We start from the raw sequence: 18,415 nt of genomic DNA, 5'->3' as shown, positions 1-18,415 counted from the left end.
GGGAAAAAAGCCCCTTATCTTGCATTCACATATGAGGAAACCTCATTAAATGCATTATGTATCAGTAAACTGCTGCTAAAAGCAGTGTTTGCACAGTAATGGAAACCAATTAGGAAGCTGATTAAATGTTACGGACACTGAACATAATTATAAAACACATGGCCTATATTGGGCAAACATACTGATGGGTGTCGTGTGTGTGTGCATGTGCACACGTGTGTGTATGTAGCCCTTAAAAGAAAAGTGGGGGGCAGTGGCAGTTGTTCCCCAAGTAGGGCACTTGCACCAGAGGCACTGTAACACCAGGCCAGCACTCAGACTGGAGCAAGTTCCAAAACCCTTCTCTGGTGCCAGAAATAGTGATGGGAACCTACCAAAAGAATAGGTTAGTGCAGTTCATCTGAATGAGATATGGTAATGCCTGTTATGCGCAGTCCCCCTCAGCATTTACTCTTTTGCAAGTCATAGTGAGCCAGTATCTTGAATACATTTCAGTTTCCTCTTAACTTCCACAGCTGAGCCACACTTTTCTTTTCCATTTCCAATTATTCCTGTTTCTTCCCTAGCCTGAAATGGCTTACGCACATCACCAGATGGTCATCACCTGCACATCACCCAAACAGTTCACCTAGAATCCCTATGTTAACCCCTCTCTCAGTCTGTTGCATATGACTTCTGCATGAGGTGGAGCCAGACCAGGTTGCTCTGTGCCTCATCTATATATATATTTTTTGGAGGATCCCAGGGCTCATGTTAAGAACACCTGGTCCTAGTTATGAATAAAGGACTAATTCGCACATGGATCCTTTGTGGGGAGGAACCTGGAGTTAACCCATACTGAGCAGTGCTGAGCTATGGGATCGCGATGGCTGAAACACTGTTGACTCTGCTGCAGCCTAGCTCAATGAACAGTATGGAAAATCATGAGCCTTTTGGTTTTGTATTAATATCATGCACAGTTTGTGCTATATCTAAGTAGTAGGACTATGCGAAGCTTCAGTCCCAGATTTGATTCGGTGGAGATTCAGCCTGATTCGGTGGCCAAATCTCCGAATCCAGATCGCATCAGAGGACGCTTTAATATCTCCGAATTGAATCGGAACCCTCTGAATTGATTTGGAGAGATTTGGAAAGATTCAGTGATTCGGACATAATGTCCCTGATTTGGGCCAAATCCGAATCAAATAGGGCCCATTTCTCAGACCCCTAATAAGTAGGTACAAAAGTGCTGCTTATAAGTGTGTTTATGGAGTATCTGTGCTTAAACTTGCAACAGTTTAAAAAAATGTAAAATGTATTGATTCTGGATGAACTAAGTCTATGGGGGTACCCTAGTAATTTACCTATATGCAAATTATTACAGGTATGTTTATTTCAAGATCAGTATTTCCAAATTTGCTCCTCGCTTTCATGTGCTCAGGGAGAGCAGGGTCTAACAGTAAAAAGGGGAGCCCGGAAGACGGGCTGCAGGGGAAAGAAGCTGGGGGAGGCAGAAGACAAAGGGGCTGTCTGACTGCTATTTATTTTCCTTGGTGTAGCAGTGTGAGGAGGAATTCAAGGCAAACCTCCAATATTTAAATTCTATACCTTGAAAATTATAACAGATTTATAATTTTTTCCTTATTTAGAATCTAAATATTGGGGGATATTTGGGTAAATCCAGTTTTTCGGAACTTGGCAGCACAGAGTTTAGTGTTGGCTGCAAAGTCTAACTTAAACTGGAGGAGTGAATAGCTGTCAAAAGCTTCCCACGTCCCTTGCTTATGTTCCCAGTTTGTGAATTGCTCTTGTCTTCTGCTCAAAAATAGGGATCATGAAGGAAGAGACATGGTGTACTGGTGGTGTCCATTGCTGAAACCTCTAGAAATCAGTTTTGTGTTATTTTGGTCCCTATGCTTAGTGTGTCAGAATCCTTTGCAATCCCTGGCCACCACCTCCTGGCATGTCCTTTCTGCTCAGCACTGAGATCCTCCTTTTTCTTCTCCATTCATTAGTCAAAGACACCTTCAGGATAGGAACAAAAACAAAGCACTTCAGATGAAAGCCCTTGATGGAAACAGGGAACACTATTTCCATTGGTAGAAAATTTATTTCAGTTATGAGAAGGTGGGAATACCATTTACCTCTCTTAAGAATAAGTTTGCTGCTGCTCCTGTGTCTGGCCTCAATAGTGCAAGAGAATAATCTGGCTCACTTATTTTTTCTAAGGTACCCATGCTGAATTGAGCCTCAATAGTGACCTGGGACTTGGTTGCTATATGCATGGCTCTGCAGATGGTTTTTTGAAGAGGTCTTATGCTTCTGGGGATGTGTTTGAGTCTTTCCTTTTGCTTCCTGTCATCAGCAAACAAATTAACAACAAAAAGAAAAGGATATGCTTTGTAGATCGCAGAAGTGACTCCTTTGGCTGATTTGTCAGTAAGAGGAAATGAAACTCACTTACAACAAGACATGTTATTGCTAGCCTAGTTCCATTCTCTTTCCTGTTTTAACACTCAGCATAGCTCAATTGTATTAGCTCTGTTGTTTACCTCTTTCGTTTGATGTTTATCGTTTTGGTGATATCTTTGGATGCTTTATTTTCAGCTGCCTTAGGATCAAGAAGCTGGAGAAAGTTGCAAGGGCTTTTGGCTCTCCAAACAGTGTTCAGTCATATGTTCTTGACCTGTTCCTACACCTGTTAAAGTTTACGGAAAGCTTCTACTGACTTCCAAGGAAACAGGAGCAGATCCACAGGGCCAGAGTCTGCCCCCAGCTATATTTGCATAGATTTGACTTCATTGGGGTTGTCCTGGATTTATACAAGGGGAAGTAAGAGCATAATTTGCCTTGTTTATACAGAATAACTATTATTCAGTAAGGCCCCAGTCCTACAAACCCTTCAGCATGTGCATAGTTTGTTTACTGGTGATTGCTAGTGTGACTGTAGGCATGCATATCCTTCAGTAGGTACAGGTTAGGGGCCAGTAATTGTACTAGAATTTAAAGAAGCTCATGGAAGCAGGCCTTCTGAATAGGTTTTTCTCACGTACATGCACATCTCCAAACATCCAGGCTGCAGAAAACGAGAACAGTAAATTGATGTTTAAAGGGGAAATCTGCTATATGGCTTCCACATCCTAGGCTTGGAGATCCACCACTTGAATGTTTTTTTTTATGGTAGTTACATATCGGACTTGGAAGGTGTTGTGTTTCCCATATTAAATGTTTAACCGAATGCAGTTTCTGGAGCAGGCCATAGGGTTGTGGTCGTTTAATACATCTCTGCAACTGGAGTGCTCTGTCTTGGCTTGTCTTGAAGCTATTGGTGAAATACGGCTGCTTTTGTTTTCCTTCCTTTTTGCTGGACTGTAATGATGAAGATTTAAACTACTTCTCTCTGTGGCCTATTGACTGAAATGCCACTTCAAAGGAGTGGAGTACCCAGACAGAGATAATGTATGCCTTCCCGTATACACTGTGCACCCCACACCATCATGCCACTGGTAGATTTTAGGAGACTGTTTCAGTTGCCAGTAAAATAGATATTTGTCTGGACAATTTTGTTTGTCTTAGCTGCAAACTATGTGTTGAACAGTGTCTATGGGGACTCTGGTTTCTTTCTGAAGACCAAGAAGCTAAGCTGTGTTTGTCAGGTCAGCTGAAGGTTATCTTGGACCCACCCAAACAAGCTATTATAGAGAAGTCAAGGTTGTCCATGGTTTCAGTCCTAAAATACTGCTCAAGTGGAGCACTAAATCTCTGCCCTAAGATAAAAAATACACAAAATGACCTATTAAGGTAAAGCAAACTGCCTCCCACTTTTCCAGATATTTATATCTACTGCCTCACTGTTTTTGTTTTAGCAATGATCTCTAATTCTGTTTGTGGTTGGATTTCTGTCCAAATGCTTTTTTTGGTTTCCCAGATCAGGAAGGCTTAGCAGGTCTACCAAGAAAAGAAAAGTGCTATGATAGTTACAGAGCTGAATTTTATCAAGCCCCCTGTCTCTAAAATACAGGCAATGTGATCAGTGACAAATGTGGGAAAGCATTTTTTTGGATGGAACCATTTAGGTCACAGAGTTCAGCTGTCAGGAAAAAAAACAGTGGCTTTATCTGAGGTAGCAAAATGGTATAAAGAAAATTGGGTTTATAGGTCAAACAGGTTTGGAATAATTATTGTGACAAACTCTCATTTAATTGTTTGGTACTAAATATGCATGTGAACAGAGTAGCTTTTAAGCGAGAGGTGGGGGCAGAAACTTTTGAGCAGGCTGGGTTTTTTTTTACATCCTTAGTATATATATTTATCTGACATTAAACCTGTGAAAGTAAGTCAGAAACATATAGCTGGTTCCTGCAAGATGTCTGCTTGCTTGTTTTTAATTCATAGAGCAAATATTTTAAGTCTTCAGACAGTTTGTTACACATTAACCACTGTTGCTTAGCATTTGCTTCTTTTTATTTGAACAATATTTGTGCACACATGGTCAGTGAGAAGAAGTGTATTTCCAGGCTTTATGATGTTTATTTTATTTTTTAGATAATTGGGAATAAACTGTATTGGTTTAGCACTTTTTAACCCTAGGCTGACACAAGCAGGATTGATTTATGTTTAAAGAAACACAGATATATTGCATCTCTGGTACCACCTTACCATCATGGACGTTTTCAAACATACAGTGTTTGTATTTAAGCTGTATGAGCCATATGGTCCTCAGAGGAAATCAGAAGGCCAAAAAAGAGCAAAGGAAGTGGAAATGATGACTATGAAGGAAATTAGTAGGCAGGGAAGGAAGCTAGAACTAAAGAACTGATTGCAAGGAGGGGAGAAGAAGTATTTATATGTTAAACTGAAGAAGAAAAATCCAGAATTTGGGCCAAATGGTGATCTCCTGGGAAAAATGAGTGGGGGTTATGTGTCTATTAATGGCAAGATTTTGGCTTTTAATGTTTCTTCCTCTTTTAAAACCTAGAGCAAACATTACATTGATGAAAGGATGACAGGGCACTAGTGCTTCCCCTGAATTTGAAATAATATAGGCAAGCTGGATGTGAATTACTGCTGTAACTGCTTGTTCAAATAGCTCTGCACAGCACCAGCATTGTGCTGTGTCAACCTACCCAGGCTGTATCTCACTGCTCTCTGGGCATATCCATGCAGCCCAGTGCAATGGTGTGTATTGGTAATTGAGTTGGCTCTAAATGAGCTACTTTAGGTACTTGCATCAGAACAGCTGGGCCTGGGTCAGGTTTCCCTGCTTATAAGTGTAGGGAAAGCTGCTGGTGTTTCAGGTACCTGAACAAACTTGTTTACCACTTTCTTGGATATTCCTCCATGGCACTGCCTTATGCAGTGCAGACATGCCCTATATGTATCTGTGTAGTCTCAGTCTTAACTGGGACTACTAGGTATACATTATTAAGCTGCCTGAGGCTGCAGATCAGTGCTGAAGGGGTTGAGTGCTAGGCTGACAGCTTGAATGTTGCACAGTGACACTATATCAGAGTTAACAAAGGCTGTGATGCAAATTCAGAGAATTCAGTCTACTGGTTGGAGCATCAGTGTCTCTGGTACGTACCAGGTACTAGTGGGAAATATGCCATACACATTGGTCCATTATGGTGAGTGATACCCTAGTACAATTAAATAATCCTTTTGTAAACCTTCCTTCTTTTGCCAGTGCACCTGTAATTATAAATCAACACCCCTGGTGATCCAGTACTGCATCTCTCCTGAGCAAAATTGCCAGCAAGGCCAAATTTCTGGGTATGGAGTTCTTAAATGAGAGCAAATATCCCCTGGGTTCCAGAAGCCAAATTTGCCTTTGTGTACATGACTTATGTGAAGCTGAATTTGACTGTTCAGGGCCACCAAACTAATTTCCAACTGTGTCAAATTTACAGATCTGTAAGTGAGAAAGTCTTGTGTGTTAGCTAATATGCACCCTTCTCTGCTCCGCCCCTGCTCCCGCCCCCCTCGCACTAACTGTGGGAATTCTTTAATAAAAATGATCGAGCCAAAAATGATGACGTGATGTATGTGAAGCAAAAAGCAACAACGGCAAAACCTCAGCATATCACCACAGGAATTCAAATGAGCTAAACCTCAGAGACAGTTCAGAATAAGACTCCATGAATGGGCTTTTTACCCTCTCTACTTTCTAATGAAAAATCCTTGCCACTTGCCATGCAAAATGTCACACAAGTGGCACAAGTTAGATTTTTACTGAATGCTACAGTGACGGATCTTGCTCCTGTCCACTTGGTCTGTGGCAGGTACGGAAGGATTTCAGGGCAATATTACTAGGATATGTGCTATGTAAGGCCTTGGCATGGCATTTTTCAGGGGGGGGGGTGTGTGTTTGTACATGAGCTCTTATATACTGGGTGAGAGCGTAGGAGTAATAGTGTGTCAATCAACAATTGAAAGGTAAATGCAAGATAGCTATTAGTCTAAGATGAAGGTCTGAGATTGCAGCCTTAAACTGAATATAATTCTGTGTTTTCTGATTTATTTTTTTAATCACTCTGTTCTTTCTTTCTAATGCATTTCTTTTTAAAATGGATATGTACACAAGCTTGTTTGTTAAAAAGTATATGCATATATTTCTTTGAAAATTTGAGTAAATATATACATTTTCTAGCTTTTATTTTTATATTTCATGCCTTTAGAAATCTTAATATTTGATCTTTGAAAACAAACTGTTTCTAGTCAACCTTAGTAAAAATGCCTAGTTGTATTCCTTGGGAAGGTTTATGTATGAAACTAAACTATGCCTTCTAGTGTAAGGCATTTTGGAGAATCACTACTTTCTTTATTACATTTACTTTTACAGGGTCCTCCCCCCGCAAGTAGGAAAGAACTTGTATTCCAAGTTCAGTATCTCAAGACCTCAGCCAAGTGACCTCAAACTTTCCCAAAGCAATTCGTCTCTGACTAGATTGCACATATGAAAATACTTCAGGGAAAGGGTGCTGTTTCCCTCTGAAAGTTAGAGCATGATGTATGTTAAAGTCAGTTGGGCAACAGAATTGGTGTTGACCTTGGAAGCATGGTAGTGAACGCAACTTTAGTGTCCTTAGCCTCTGTACACACAATAGGCCTTTAAAGCGACTTAAATGCCCTTTTGCACCACATAATGTGGCTGCTGTTTACACTGTTGGTGGCATATTGTGCTTTAAATGACTTTGGGACGCAGCAAAATAAAACATGTCCAAGGTGTTTTAGTTTTCTACCTTAATAGCCGCGGAGGGAAGCACCAGGCCCTGTGCAGCTCAGGGGCTGTGCAGGCAGGCTCCACTGAAGAAGAAAAAAAAAATGGCGAGCCTGATCTTTTTTCCCCCACTTCCCTGGAGCCTGCCTGTCTACTTGAGCTGTGTGGGGGCCTAGTGTTTACCTCCACAGCTGCAGTGCCCACTGGGACTGCCCAGGCTGGGTGCCTGTGGGTGGGTGCCACCTGGTGGGCACTTCCACGGAGAGAAGCACCAGCTCCCCCCGGGCAGCTCAGGGGCCGCTTGGCTCACCGGCAGCTTGCCTTTCCTCCCCGCCACTGGAGAGGCAGGTAAGGATTGAGCCCGACCCTTGTGTACATGCTATGGGGGCTTACTTCAGTTTAAATTGAAGTGGGGGTTTTAAAAACCCACTGCTTCAATTTAGGGAGAATTAAACCGAAGTAAACCCCTGTGGCATGTACAAACAGCCCTTCTGTACTGCTCTTTGTTATAGACTAAAGAGGGGGTGCCTGCTGTGTTGAAAAAGATGACCCAGCAGGGATTCTGCAGTTATAACCTCTTCCCTGTGTTTGTTTGTTTGGTATCTAAACTTTGAAGCCGCTGGAGTACTGCTGTGGAGTTTCCTTAAAAGAAAAAGATTTCAGATGGCTCTGTTGACCTTGCTGTAGAAATCTGCTGTGACCAAAGGAAAGATTTTATATTCACCATGTGGCTGGCTGAGGTTTCATAGCCCTTCTTTTAAACTTTTCTGTTTGTACCTGTGGCTGTAACTAGATGGCACCTGGCTTTCGGTACATATGTGTTGCAGCGGGAGTGCCTATTTTTACTTGTGGCCATCAGACCACAAACTCACTTTTTGTTGCCTCCAGTGTTTTGCTAATTGACATAACTTATGCATCTGCCAATTTTGCAGTATGCACTCTGGCTTAATGACTATGTGAGAGAGACTTGGCAATCTACATTAACAGTATTGCTACTGGGTGCATCTTTTGAAGCTGTTTGAAGCTAGCTTGTATCAGACATTCAAGTACCTTGCACAGGTTAGGGAATGCCCTCTGGTTCGGGCTAGGTCCAGGGTTTGAAGTGAACTGTCAGCCCAACCCCAGTGAAGAGATGATTTGCAATAATGACTCTTCTGTGTCAGATTCCCTGCTGCATTTGGCCTCCACTGAGGACAGCTGAGGCTGGGGCACCAGAAACCAGTTCTTGTGCTGCAGTTTTAGGTGAGGCCTGGCCTGAGGCTCTAATGAGAGCACCAAAAGGCCTGTTCTAGTTTGCAGCCTCTTCAGTGGTCCCCAAAGAATCATGTCTGAGCTGGATCTTTTTGTACTTTGTCACATGAAGACCCACCAGGGGGATGATATGAGATCTGGGGGAATCTTCCCACCTTGTAGCCTGTGCACACCTTTTGTGCTGCTTGAGTGATGTGAAGACTGCTTGTATGGATGCAGCTTCTGAGGGACATGAAAAGTGAAGAGGAAGTGGCAATATGAGTCGGAGCTTTCCAGGATCTGTCAGGGCTATCCAGCACTCTTAGTTACTTAATTTTAGGAGGTTGATATGGGGGGGGCGGGTTTGGGGTTTTTTTTTGCAGTCTGCCAACCAAATGATCCTCTTCCTCCTTGGGTGGTGATACCTCCCAACTCCAAAAGCTTTTTCTTTAAAAAAATAAATAAATCTGCCCTCTGTAATTATAGAATATTTATAGCCTAACTCTAATCTACCTGAGCACTGTTTAGACTTAGAATTTTGCACAGAAGTGAAAAGGCTGTGACACAGAATAACTTTTTGTCTTTGAACATTGGCTTTCCATCCTGGTCTTCCTCTAGTTTTTAACCATAACCACTGATGCTAATTAATGAGAAAGTAGTTTTATTAAAAACAAAAGGGTTCATTCCAGCTCCTGTGGAAGTGAATGGCAAATTTTCCCATTGACCATCATGACAGCAGTAGCTACTTCAAAGTGAAATTTATAAAGAAGTATACTCCAAAGAAAGAAACCTGTCATTTGCGATTGATGGCCAAAAGTATTACCATAATTGAATCATAGAAAATTAGGGTTGGAAGCAACCTCAGGACCACATGGGAGGAGGCAGGGAACAGCCTGCCCTGATCCTGATGAATGGGGCGGGGAGGGCAGGGCAGGACAGTCCCACTCCAATCCGTATGTGCAGTGGGAGGGATGGGGAGAGAAAGCAGCTCCACCTGATTTGGATGGGTGAGGGTGGGCCTGGTTCTGATCCTGCTGGACGGCCCTGGCCCACAGGGCTGCATCTGGTTGTGCAGAGATTGCACCACTCCCCCATCACCAAATCTCCCAACTGGCAGGGATCCCCACAGGCCAAATGGCATAGCTCCACAGGCTGGATTTGTCTTGCAGGCTGTGGGTTGAGCACCCTTGGACTAGATAGATTATTCTGGATTGATATATAATAGTATGAGGATCAAAACTTGTTTTGTAGGGCAAAACAAATCCTGGAATGATAGTCTGGACTGGGATAGTCTTGTATAGATGCTGCAATATTTTAAGTGTATGAGTCTTTGCTGGCAATATGTCAAGTGAAGTGAAAGCAAAATATTTAAGAGGGCCAGAAGCAAAGCCCAACAGTGCTTAATTCTCAAAGTGACAGCCCAGGCGGTAGACATTCTGATGACTGTGGAGAGAGATCATCTTGGCAGTGATCTTGCAATGGTGTAGATTTAATCTTAGTGGAATTTGAATAATTAATTCTTAAAAGAACAGTAAGAATGGATCAGAAGAAAGAGTGCTGGGTGCCATTTTTCAACGCAGATGTTAAGGGTGTAGTATAACACCCTGATCCTGCCACCAAAATGACTTCTATAGGGCTTATGCTCAACAGACCTGTATACCAAGTTGACAGCCAATTATTGGGTTTATCATTCTAGTAAATTAATTTATTTAAAAAAAAGGCTGACACAAAATGTTAACTATGACAGCCCCTCTGGGGCTGCTGTAATAAATCTTAACCAGTAGTGTCAAGGGGTTGAAAATACACCTGCTGCGCAGTGTCTGTAAAATGCTTTTGTCACTGATGAAGAATGACTCTGGCAGTAATCCAAGGTGTGTCCCTCTGTTGGAAAGACTATTGCTAGCACACCGATCAGGGACTGCAGCCAAAATCAGGCATAACTTGCCTGTGGGTGTGTTTCTTCACTGTTCCCAACCTGCCTTTTACACATTACATATGGGTGGAAGGTTGCCTTATCAGCTGTACGCTTGGCTGACCTACAGCACATGCCAGCGTGTAATATTCAGGGATTTGGTTTTTTTTAAGTTGACTGTTTCAAGTCTGTATCATTCATAACATCTGATGAAGAAAGCTGTTGCTCTTTAAGTTCATGCCTCTCTCAGTGTATAGAGTGCCACTCTGGTACCTGTTTCAAGCCTGATGCTTGTTGAAATCGGTTGGAGATTTGCCTGAGTGAGGATTGCAGGCTTTGCCCCATTGTTAAATTCCTCTGAAATCACCAGATGGATACTTTGGAAATCATAAGCAGTAGAACCATCCTTTTTATAGTAGTTGCGTGCCATTTCTCCCTCATCCCACAGCAATCAAACCTTTTGCTAAATTCAGAAAATTAGGCTGGACTGATCTAAATGCAAGCTGGCACCAGTGTAGCTGAAAAGTCTCCTGTTATTTTTGTCCAAGGTAGCCCAACACCTATGTGGACCCCTTTATTTTGGGATTGGGGTCCTGTTTTGATTTTTGTTTAACCGAGTAAAATATCAAACGAAGTTAGTTAGACATAGGGTATTTTTATTCTAAAGCGAGCGCCTGCATCCTGACTCGCACCAAAATAAAGACAAGGTAGGAACTACTGCTCCTTTAATCATTTGGGCTCTAGACTGTGTGTGTGACCAGTCATCATGTGATTCTTCTCTCCACGTTTTGGGGGTTGTAGCTTTATTGTGTTGATGAAAGATATGAGGCCTGTGCTGTTCTTATTGTTCCCTGCTTGCTTGTTGAAACCTGTCATTTGCTGGGAATGTTTTAAAAATGGTGGACTCAAATAACTGCCCTTGGAGCCAGCAGTGTACCAGGAAGGAAGCAAGCAAAAACCTTCCATGCAGGGGTGCCTGACAGGTGGCATTATGCCCACGTGTACAGGATGCTTCCAGGGAGCTGGAGAGCAAACACAGAGCAGCTGCTGCACCTTTACAGATGGTGTTGTGCTTGCTTCCACAAGCACTGCCCTCCCAGAGCTGGTGCAGGGCCAGGGACATGTCTCTGCTTGGACTGCCCCCCCTGGGGATTGTGCAGCTCTGGTGGCTATGCTACCTCTCCTCCCTCCTCATGCTCTAGGACTATGGGCAGGGCTGGATTAATGCATAGGCAAGCTAGGCACATGCCTAGGGCCCTAAGTAAAGAAGAGGCCCACTAGTGCTTATTTTACATATAGTAATTATTGAGTAAAAAAGTAATATAAACATTTCTTCTTCAGCTGGGGGCTCACAAGTTTGTTTGCCTAGGGGCCTCTAAAGGGTTAATTTGGCCCTGACTATGGGCAGTGGCAGCTTGGAGCAGAGGGACTCTTTTGTACTGGCTTGCAGGCAGAGAAGCATTAATAGCAGGGGAAGGTTTGGTGTATGAGTGGGTTGATCTTCCTCTGAAACAAAGATGTCTTAACTAAGGAATCATAGCAGCAGTTTGACAAAGCTGCAGACTGCAGGGCAGTGCAGAGATACTTGAACAAGCTTCGGGTGCCAGAAACAGTCTATTCAGAGTAGCATTGAGCTAATTATGCATCTTAATTTATAAGATGTAAATTAGCCTATGTGGAGATGAGTGCTGCTGTGGCTGGACCGCTGTATGAATTAACTCATTTAAACCTAGCATGGGTACCTCTTTGCTACACTGCAGTCTGCATCGTACTTCCAGTGGTCTCAGAGTGTCCTCTGCTAGACATATTGCCACTTTCACTGGCCTTGAAGCCTGATATAATGCACGTGTCTGGGTTCCATCCTGGTCAATTTAGAGGACATTTCAGAGGCTGCATCAGCAGGTTTTGCTGTGCCAACAGTGCAAATCCATATTTGCATTCAAAAATGTACTTTGTGCCTGCATACAAGTCCTGTGGGCTTCATTGTAGAGTTGAAACTAATTGACCCTCTGTTTTGGGGTCAAAGCTAAGATGTCTGCCCAAGTACTGTTCCCTAACACAGTTGTTTCTCCACCCATGCCTACCAATAAAAACCTGTTATAATACAGTTTGCCCCTAACTGACACACAACTCTGCTGCAGTGTAGCACAGTTCCACAGCTAGTCCTTAAATGCAGAAAGGTAAGAAGAGCAACTTGTAACACTGAGTGTTACAGAGGTGGCTGCAAGAAATGAAGTTGTAATATTCTTTGCCCTTTTTGCATAAAGTTTAGATTGAGCCATAAATACTAAAGGATGACTTTCGGGCTTAGCGAAAGCTGCTGGCTGCACAGAAGTTGAAGCAAGTTTTGCCAGGAGTTCATCTTTGAACTTGGTATCCAGGTTGTAGCTGTATTGGTCTAGAGGAAAAAGCAATCAGGGCTTGTATCTTTTTTATTAGATCTAGAAGATTTTTGCAAAAAAAAGTCTTTAATTGCAAGCTTTTGGGCACAAACACCCTTTATCAGGAATCAGAGAAAAGACGGTAAAAGTTCTCCTGGGTAGAAATGAAAGTATTTTCTTGGCTGGTAGCCACGGATGCTTTCTAGCCTGTCTTACAGCGCCCTCTGGTGTGTGCAGCACCTGACAAAGATCAGACTTTTCAGGACGCATGGTACTTTGCTTCCTTTGTTAGTTTTTTTTACTGCGAGCATTATGTTTGCTGAGCACTGAGAACAACATACTTTGTGCCTCACAGTTCCTAGAGGTAAGTACTGTCCAGCCCCTAGCAGCTTACACTGTATCACATCACTGTACCAATAATCTGGCAGCATGTCTTTCCTAGACACGATTTAGCACATATAGTGCATGAGATGGGAGACTTTGTTCCTATAAATGCTCCAGATGCATGCGTGCAAATGCGCTCTGGTCAGTATGTTTTAATTGCAAATGCTAACTACTGTTGTCTCTCGGAATTTGCTGAGTTGAGGCAGGCATCTGGTTTTGTAATACTTTCTCCTCATCTGAATGGAGAGACAGATTTGCTGTCAGATTAGACTGCAGCTGCAAAGTTTTTTATGCTTAACAGAGGAAGTGGATTGTAAAGAGACAAAATTTAACAGTTTAAAAGTAAGTAAAATAAGCTGTTTGCTCTGATGAAAGAGAGAGTACTTAGAGGAAGAAGTAGCAGAGTTGGAGTGGGGGGAGGAGGTGTATTTTGCTACACCAGTACTTTTTAACTGTGAGGAACTGCAACAAGCTACCAACTTATACATGTAAAATATGTAACACATCTAAACTTTACTAGATGCAGAGTCCTTTATTTGGAGCTATGTGATCTTGTCTGCCTAAGGATTCCTTGGTTTTAAAACAGTTGAAGAAGTGTGGAAGCAATAGCTGAAAGGTCTGTTGGAGACTAGATGCTGGCCTGTTTTGTCACTGTGGTATCTAACTCACCTCAGGTAGATCCAGATGATATGCTGGGTTGCAGGAAGCAGTTCTATTTAATTTGAAGAAAGGGTGATTAAGGGTTGGGGGATGTGAAAGCAAGGCTGGAGGCTTTCAAAAAGACATTTGATAGGTGCTTATTTAGGATAATTTAGGAATTGAAATCCCTCTGTGCAGTGTTGGACTAGATTAGATGATTTATAGAATCAGAAGGGACTCCAAAATGCCACCGCTGGGAAAGGAGCGCTGCTGGAAAATTTGAAGAAATAAAACTTAGTACAGATTATCCTCTGCAATACCTTCCTCGTTCCTTTCCTGTGTATCCCCAACCAGCACCAGCAGTGGCTTCCAGTGTGAGTCAGCAAACTACCCTTGCTGCTCTACACGGGATCCTAGAACTTCCTTTCTTGTTTGGTTTCTGAGGCCTGGCTTTAAACTGTATGCTGTGTTTTGTCTGATGGCAAGGATATTGAAACTTGTTAACAAACCATATACCTTCATGGAACATGCAGTTCCCTGAATTGAAACCACTCTTATCACAACCCCGATTAGATTATGAAGAAGGCAGGCAGATGCACACTGTATAAATTAATTACGAATTATGCATGTCATGCATCACAACTAGATTATGAAGACCATGGGATTGTCGCTAGCAGAAAAAATACAGTTAATGATATTTGGGGATTTGAATGGTTAAAAGCATTCAGCCCAGTGATATTTGTGTTTTTGGGCATGTGGCAACCTCAGTTCTGGAGCTGCTCCATCATGCATGGCGCTGTGATAATATCAAACATTAAGACTCTTCATCTCTGTTACCAGTTTTTGCTAGTATTTTTCCATCTACTGATCAGTTTCTTCTCCCTATATTTTCCCTTAGGTCGAAAACTGAGAGGAAAAGCCTTTTACTTTGTCAATGGAAAGGTGTTTTGCGAAGAAGACTTCTTGGTGAGTGTGCTGCTGTCGTAGGTCTCTCTCTTCCCTCGGTTCTTGTAGGCTGTGTGGAGGAACAGCTGCATAAAGGTGATTCATGGAGCTACAGAGCTGGTATTTCAACCAGTGAAGTCTAGCAAGCAGTATTCACGGAAAGGGCATCATGCCATGTGCTGGGGGTAGGTGCTCGATAGATAGATGGCTAGATAAAGACTGGGTGAAGTGGGTTTCCTCTTCAGTGGACTGACCTTGATCAGACATTTCTGTGAGACATGAGATACCTCATGTGCTGTGGACAGAGTAGAAGTGCCTAAGATACTTATTAAATACCTATGAGATTTGTATAACAGCACTGAGGAGCAGCAGCAGCATTTAGGCTTTTGGCTCTTATGCTTGATGAGCTCTGTGCTATAGAAGCAGAGCACTTGGGACCCAATCCAGAGTCCATTTAGGTCATTGATTTCAGTGGGCTTTGGATCAGACCCTTTTGTGAAAAGACTGGGTCCAAACTTTGGAAAAAGTTTTTGATTTTTAAGCAGTGCCTGGATCCTTTATCAAGAGGTGACTCCACACAGACACATCTGGGTGACTCAGACATGTAGTAATAGACTGTAACAATGATAGAAGTCCCCCATGGCCTGTTTGATTTTTTTTCCTTGCTCTTGGGACAGGGCCAGGAGAGCTCACTGAAAAACACAAAGAAAAAAAAAAGAGTATGAAAAACAAAGACCTGTCAATAAGTATATCCTGTAGACTTCCAAAGGGTTAATTTTTAAATCTCCTGAAGTGCCCCCTTATTGAGCAAAGTTACTTATCTCTATTGAGGAAAAGGGGAATTAAAATGTCTTTCTCTTACTTAGGAACAATAGGTTTCATTAAGCCAAGCACTGAAAATGGGAAGTCCAATTAAAGGGGTGTAGGTCTTAAGTCCAATTAAATGCATTTGAAATACTCACTGGACCTGATTCTTCTCTGTTGCACTAAGGCCCCCTCTACATATATGTTTTATGCAATTATCTGGTAACTGGCAATTAATTTAAACTGGCTATGTGTACAAATTAACCATAGCACCTTAAAAAGATCCAATCAGCTATAATGTTATTGCTGGAAAATGTGCAATGATTTTATAGCTGGTTTCTATCCAGCTTTATTTTGCATGCATAGCCTGTGCTCCCACAGCTGGGAACCCCTTCAGTTGATCAGAGTTCCCATCTGTAGGGGCCCATGTTCACCCCTGAGTCTACCTGATTCTGTTCCCAGTCACAGCAGCCTGTTCACCCCACAGCTGAGAGTCCCATCAGCTGATAGGACTCCCAGCTGCAGGGGCCCCCATGCACCAGTCCAGCTGGGAGATCTTAGCTGCTGTGATCTCTCAGCTATGGGGATGCATGGGGCACCTGAGGGGGCTCCCAGCCACAGGAGCTTGCTTCTTGCCAGTACAGGCTCCCCCTGCAACATCAGTAAGGCATGATGGGATCTGATTTGCAATCCCACAGTCATGCCTTCTGCTGTGCATTTGTAGCATGGCAAGAGGTGCAATTGTGTGTATTGTGCATTAGATCCCATTGTGCCTTTATCTGCACATGTAGAAGGGCCCTAAGGTCGTTTTCTACCTCTATGGCAGCGTAAACTTTCCAACTGGATATAAATTGTGGTTTGTGCTAGAGTGGTATAAATGTGGCCATGAATAAATGAGAATCTGGCCTATATATTTAATTCTTGGCAAAAAATCCAAATTCTGTTGAGCTGTACTGAAGTAATGCCAGGATAGTTCCACCAACTTCAGTGAAGTTGTGTCAGATTTACTGAAGATATACTACAGATATCCTGAAGATTTACTATAAATATAACTGAAGGTAGAATTTGTCCCTTCGAAGTTAAATTTCTGACCTGAATGAAATTATGATCCAAATAAGTCAGTACCTTCTTTATATGCAACTAACATACAATTACACCCATGATCAAATTAGCATAATTTCTTTACCAGTAAACACATGATTTATTTGTATATATCTGGTATCTCTATGTGTTGAGTTCAATTAAAAGTTTAAAGACTTGAGTGTTTGGGAACTCGAGTACCTCCCAGACTCAGAGAATTTAAGACAGAATTCAGTTTTGCCTACTGGACAACTAAAATGCAACTTGAAATTTTAACTTTGAGTTAACCAAGTGATGTGTAGGAGAGATTATGTTACCCCCTCTGGGCTCATAAGTGCTCCTGTTACAGGAATTGGATTACCCTCTGAAGATGCACAGACATTTTGTTATTGCTATAATTGGGGCACTTATACACCTAGAAGTAGAGTCACTCATATACTTTAGCTGCGTAACTCAGAGTTAGTCTCATGGTACACTTCCATTGTCCACTAGGTCAGTGGTTCTCAACATTTTTTTGTACCAGGGCCCATTTTTAAACATTGATGGCCAGTCCCAACCCAGTGCCCTTCACCAACCCACTGACCCCGACTCCCAAGTCTAGCCCCACAGTGTGTGGGGCAGGGGGTGGGAGTGTGGGATAGGAGGGGGGCCCAAGCAGCCGCTTCCACGCTGGAAATAAGCCAGCCTGCAAGGGAAAACCAGTTTCCCGTCTTTTTTCTCCTTTAGAAGATAATTCAGTTTTAAAGTTTGTTTATGACCATTTCATATATTCTTGCAACCCACAGGTTGAGAAACACTGCACTAGATTAAATAGATTTCTACCCCTAGGGCCTTTGACAGAGCCTTACTCAACACTCCCTATCCACATAAAACAAACTGGAAATTTTGCTTGAGGGGAGGAGTGCTGAAGAGAACCAGGTGGATCACTTGCCCTAGTATACACTTGTTTCTCCTCTATCCGGCCTTGTAACATTTTAAGCCAGTTATTTTCTTCTTGCAGTATTCTGGTTTCCAGCAGTCAGCTGACAGGTGTTTCATTTGTGGCCATTTAATAATGGACATGGTAAGTGCTGCCTGTATGTGGGGAGGGGAGGGGAGAGGAGGGGATCGGCATTCTAGAATAATGGCTCAAGGGCAAATAAAATTCATGCACCATGTTACCTGATTTAGTTTACTCATCTAGCTGGTATGCACAAGACTTGTGACAGATCAAGAACCTGGCTCCTCTGTCACTGGAAGGAAGAAAAAACAGCACCTTTTTGCATATATTGTATGCATATATTATCTGTTAAAAACATACTTTGAAACGCAGTCTGTGTAAAAACACAGTGACTGACTTACCTTGACCTGTGAAAATCTGTTGTGATCTTGCAGAGGATGATCTTGTCCACACTTTTTGCATAGAAGCCCAGCTCTGTGGTAGTTGCCTCTTCCCACTAGAGGCTGGGGTTGGACCATAACATCTGCTGAGCCTGATTTCCTTATATCCAGTCTAAGTGAAGCACTCTGGGTGTTGATAAGAAGTGCATTTAATCCTAAATATGAGTTAAACCTTGGCTTAAGTTTAAAATAGCATAACAGAATTAGGCGTAGACCACTTCAGCAGGAAGTTCTCACCAATGTCCAACTAACATGCATGTGAGATCAGAGCATGGGTTCATTTAGCCTCGTATTGGGTAGCACCCAATATTAGTGATTATGGGGAAGACAAAATCATAATGAAATGAGTCTGTTATATAAAATGGATAATTCCTAACAGTTGCTTTATGTCACTGTCCTGAGATTTAATTGTGAATATCATCCTAGTTTGTATAGCTACACTAGAAATTATTTAAAGATCAT

At 42.4% G+C, this 18,415-nt stretch overlaps 1 protein-coding gene across 2 annotated transcripts in view; it reads left to right on the top strand.

Annotated features, from left to right (window-relative positions):
• Nucleotides 1–18,415, top strand: part of LIMD1 (LIM domains containing 1) — a 62,267-nt gene that overhangs the window by 29,027 nt on the left and 14,825 nt on the right. For both annotated transcript variants that reach the window (XM_019508885.1, XM_019508884.1), the window contains 2 exons: nucleotides 14,643–14,710; nucleotides 17,574–17,636. In XM_019508885.1, the coding sequence (XP_019364430.1) occupies nucleotides 14,643–14,710; nucleotides 17,574–17,636 (131 nt within the window). The remainder of the gene's footprint in view (nucleotides 1–14,642; nucleotides 14,711–17,573; nucleotides 17,637–18,415) is intronic.

The sequence above is a fragment of the Gavialis gangeticus genome, unplaced genomic scaffold, assembly GCF_001723915.1.
Source record: "Gavialis gangeticus isolate Ggan-Ray unplaced genomic scaffold, GavGan_comp1, whole genome shotgun sequence".
In the NCBI taxonomy this organism is placed as follows: Eukaryota; Metazoa; Chordata; order Crocodylia; family Gavialidae; genus Gavialis; species Gavialis gangeticus.
This window is presented reverse-complemented; position numbering and strand designations above follow the sequence as displayed.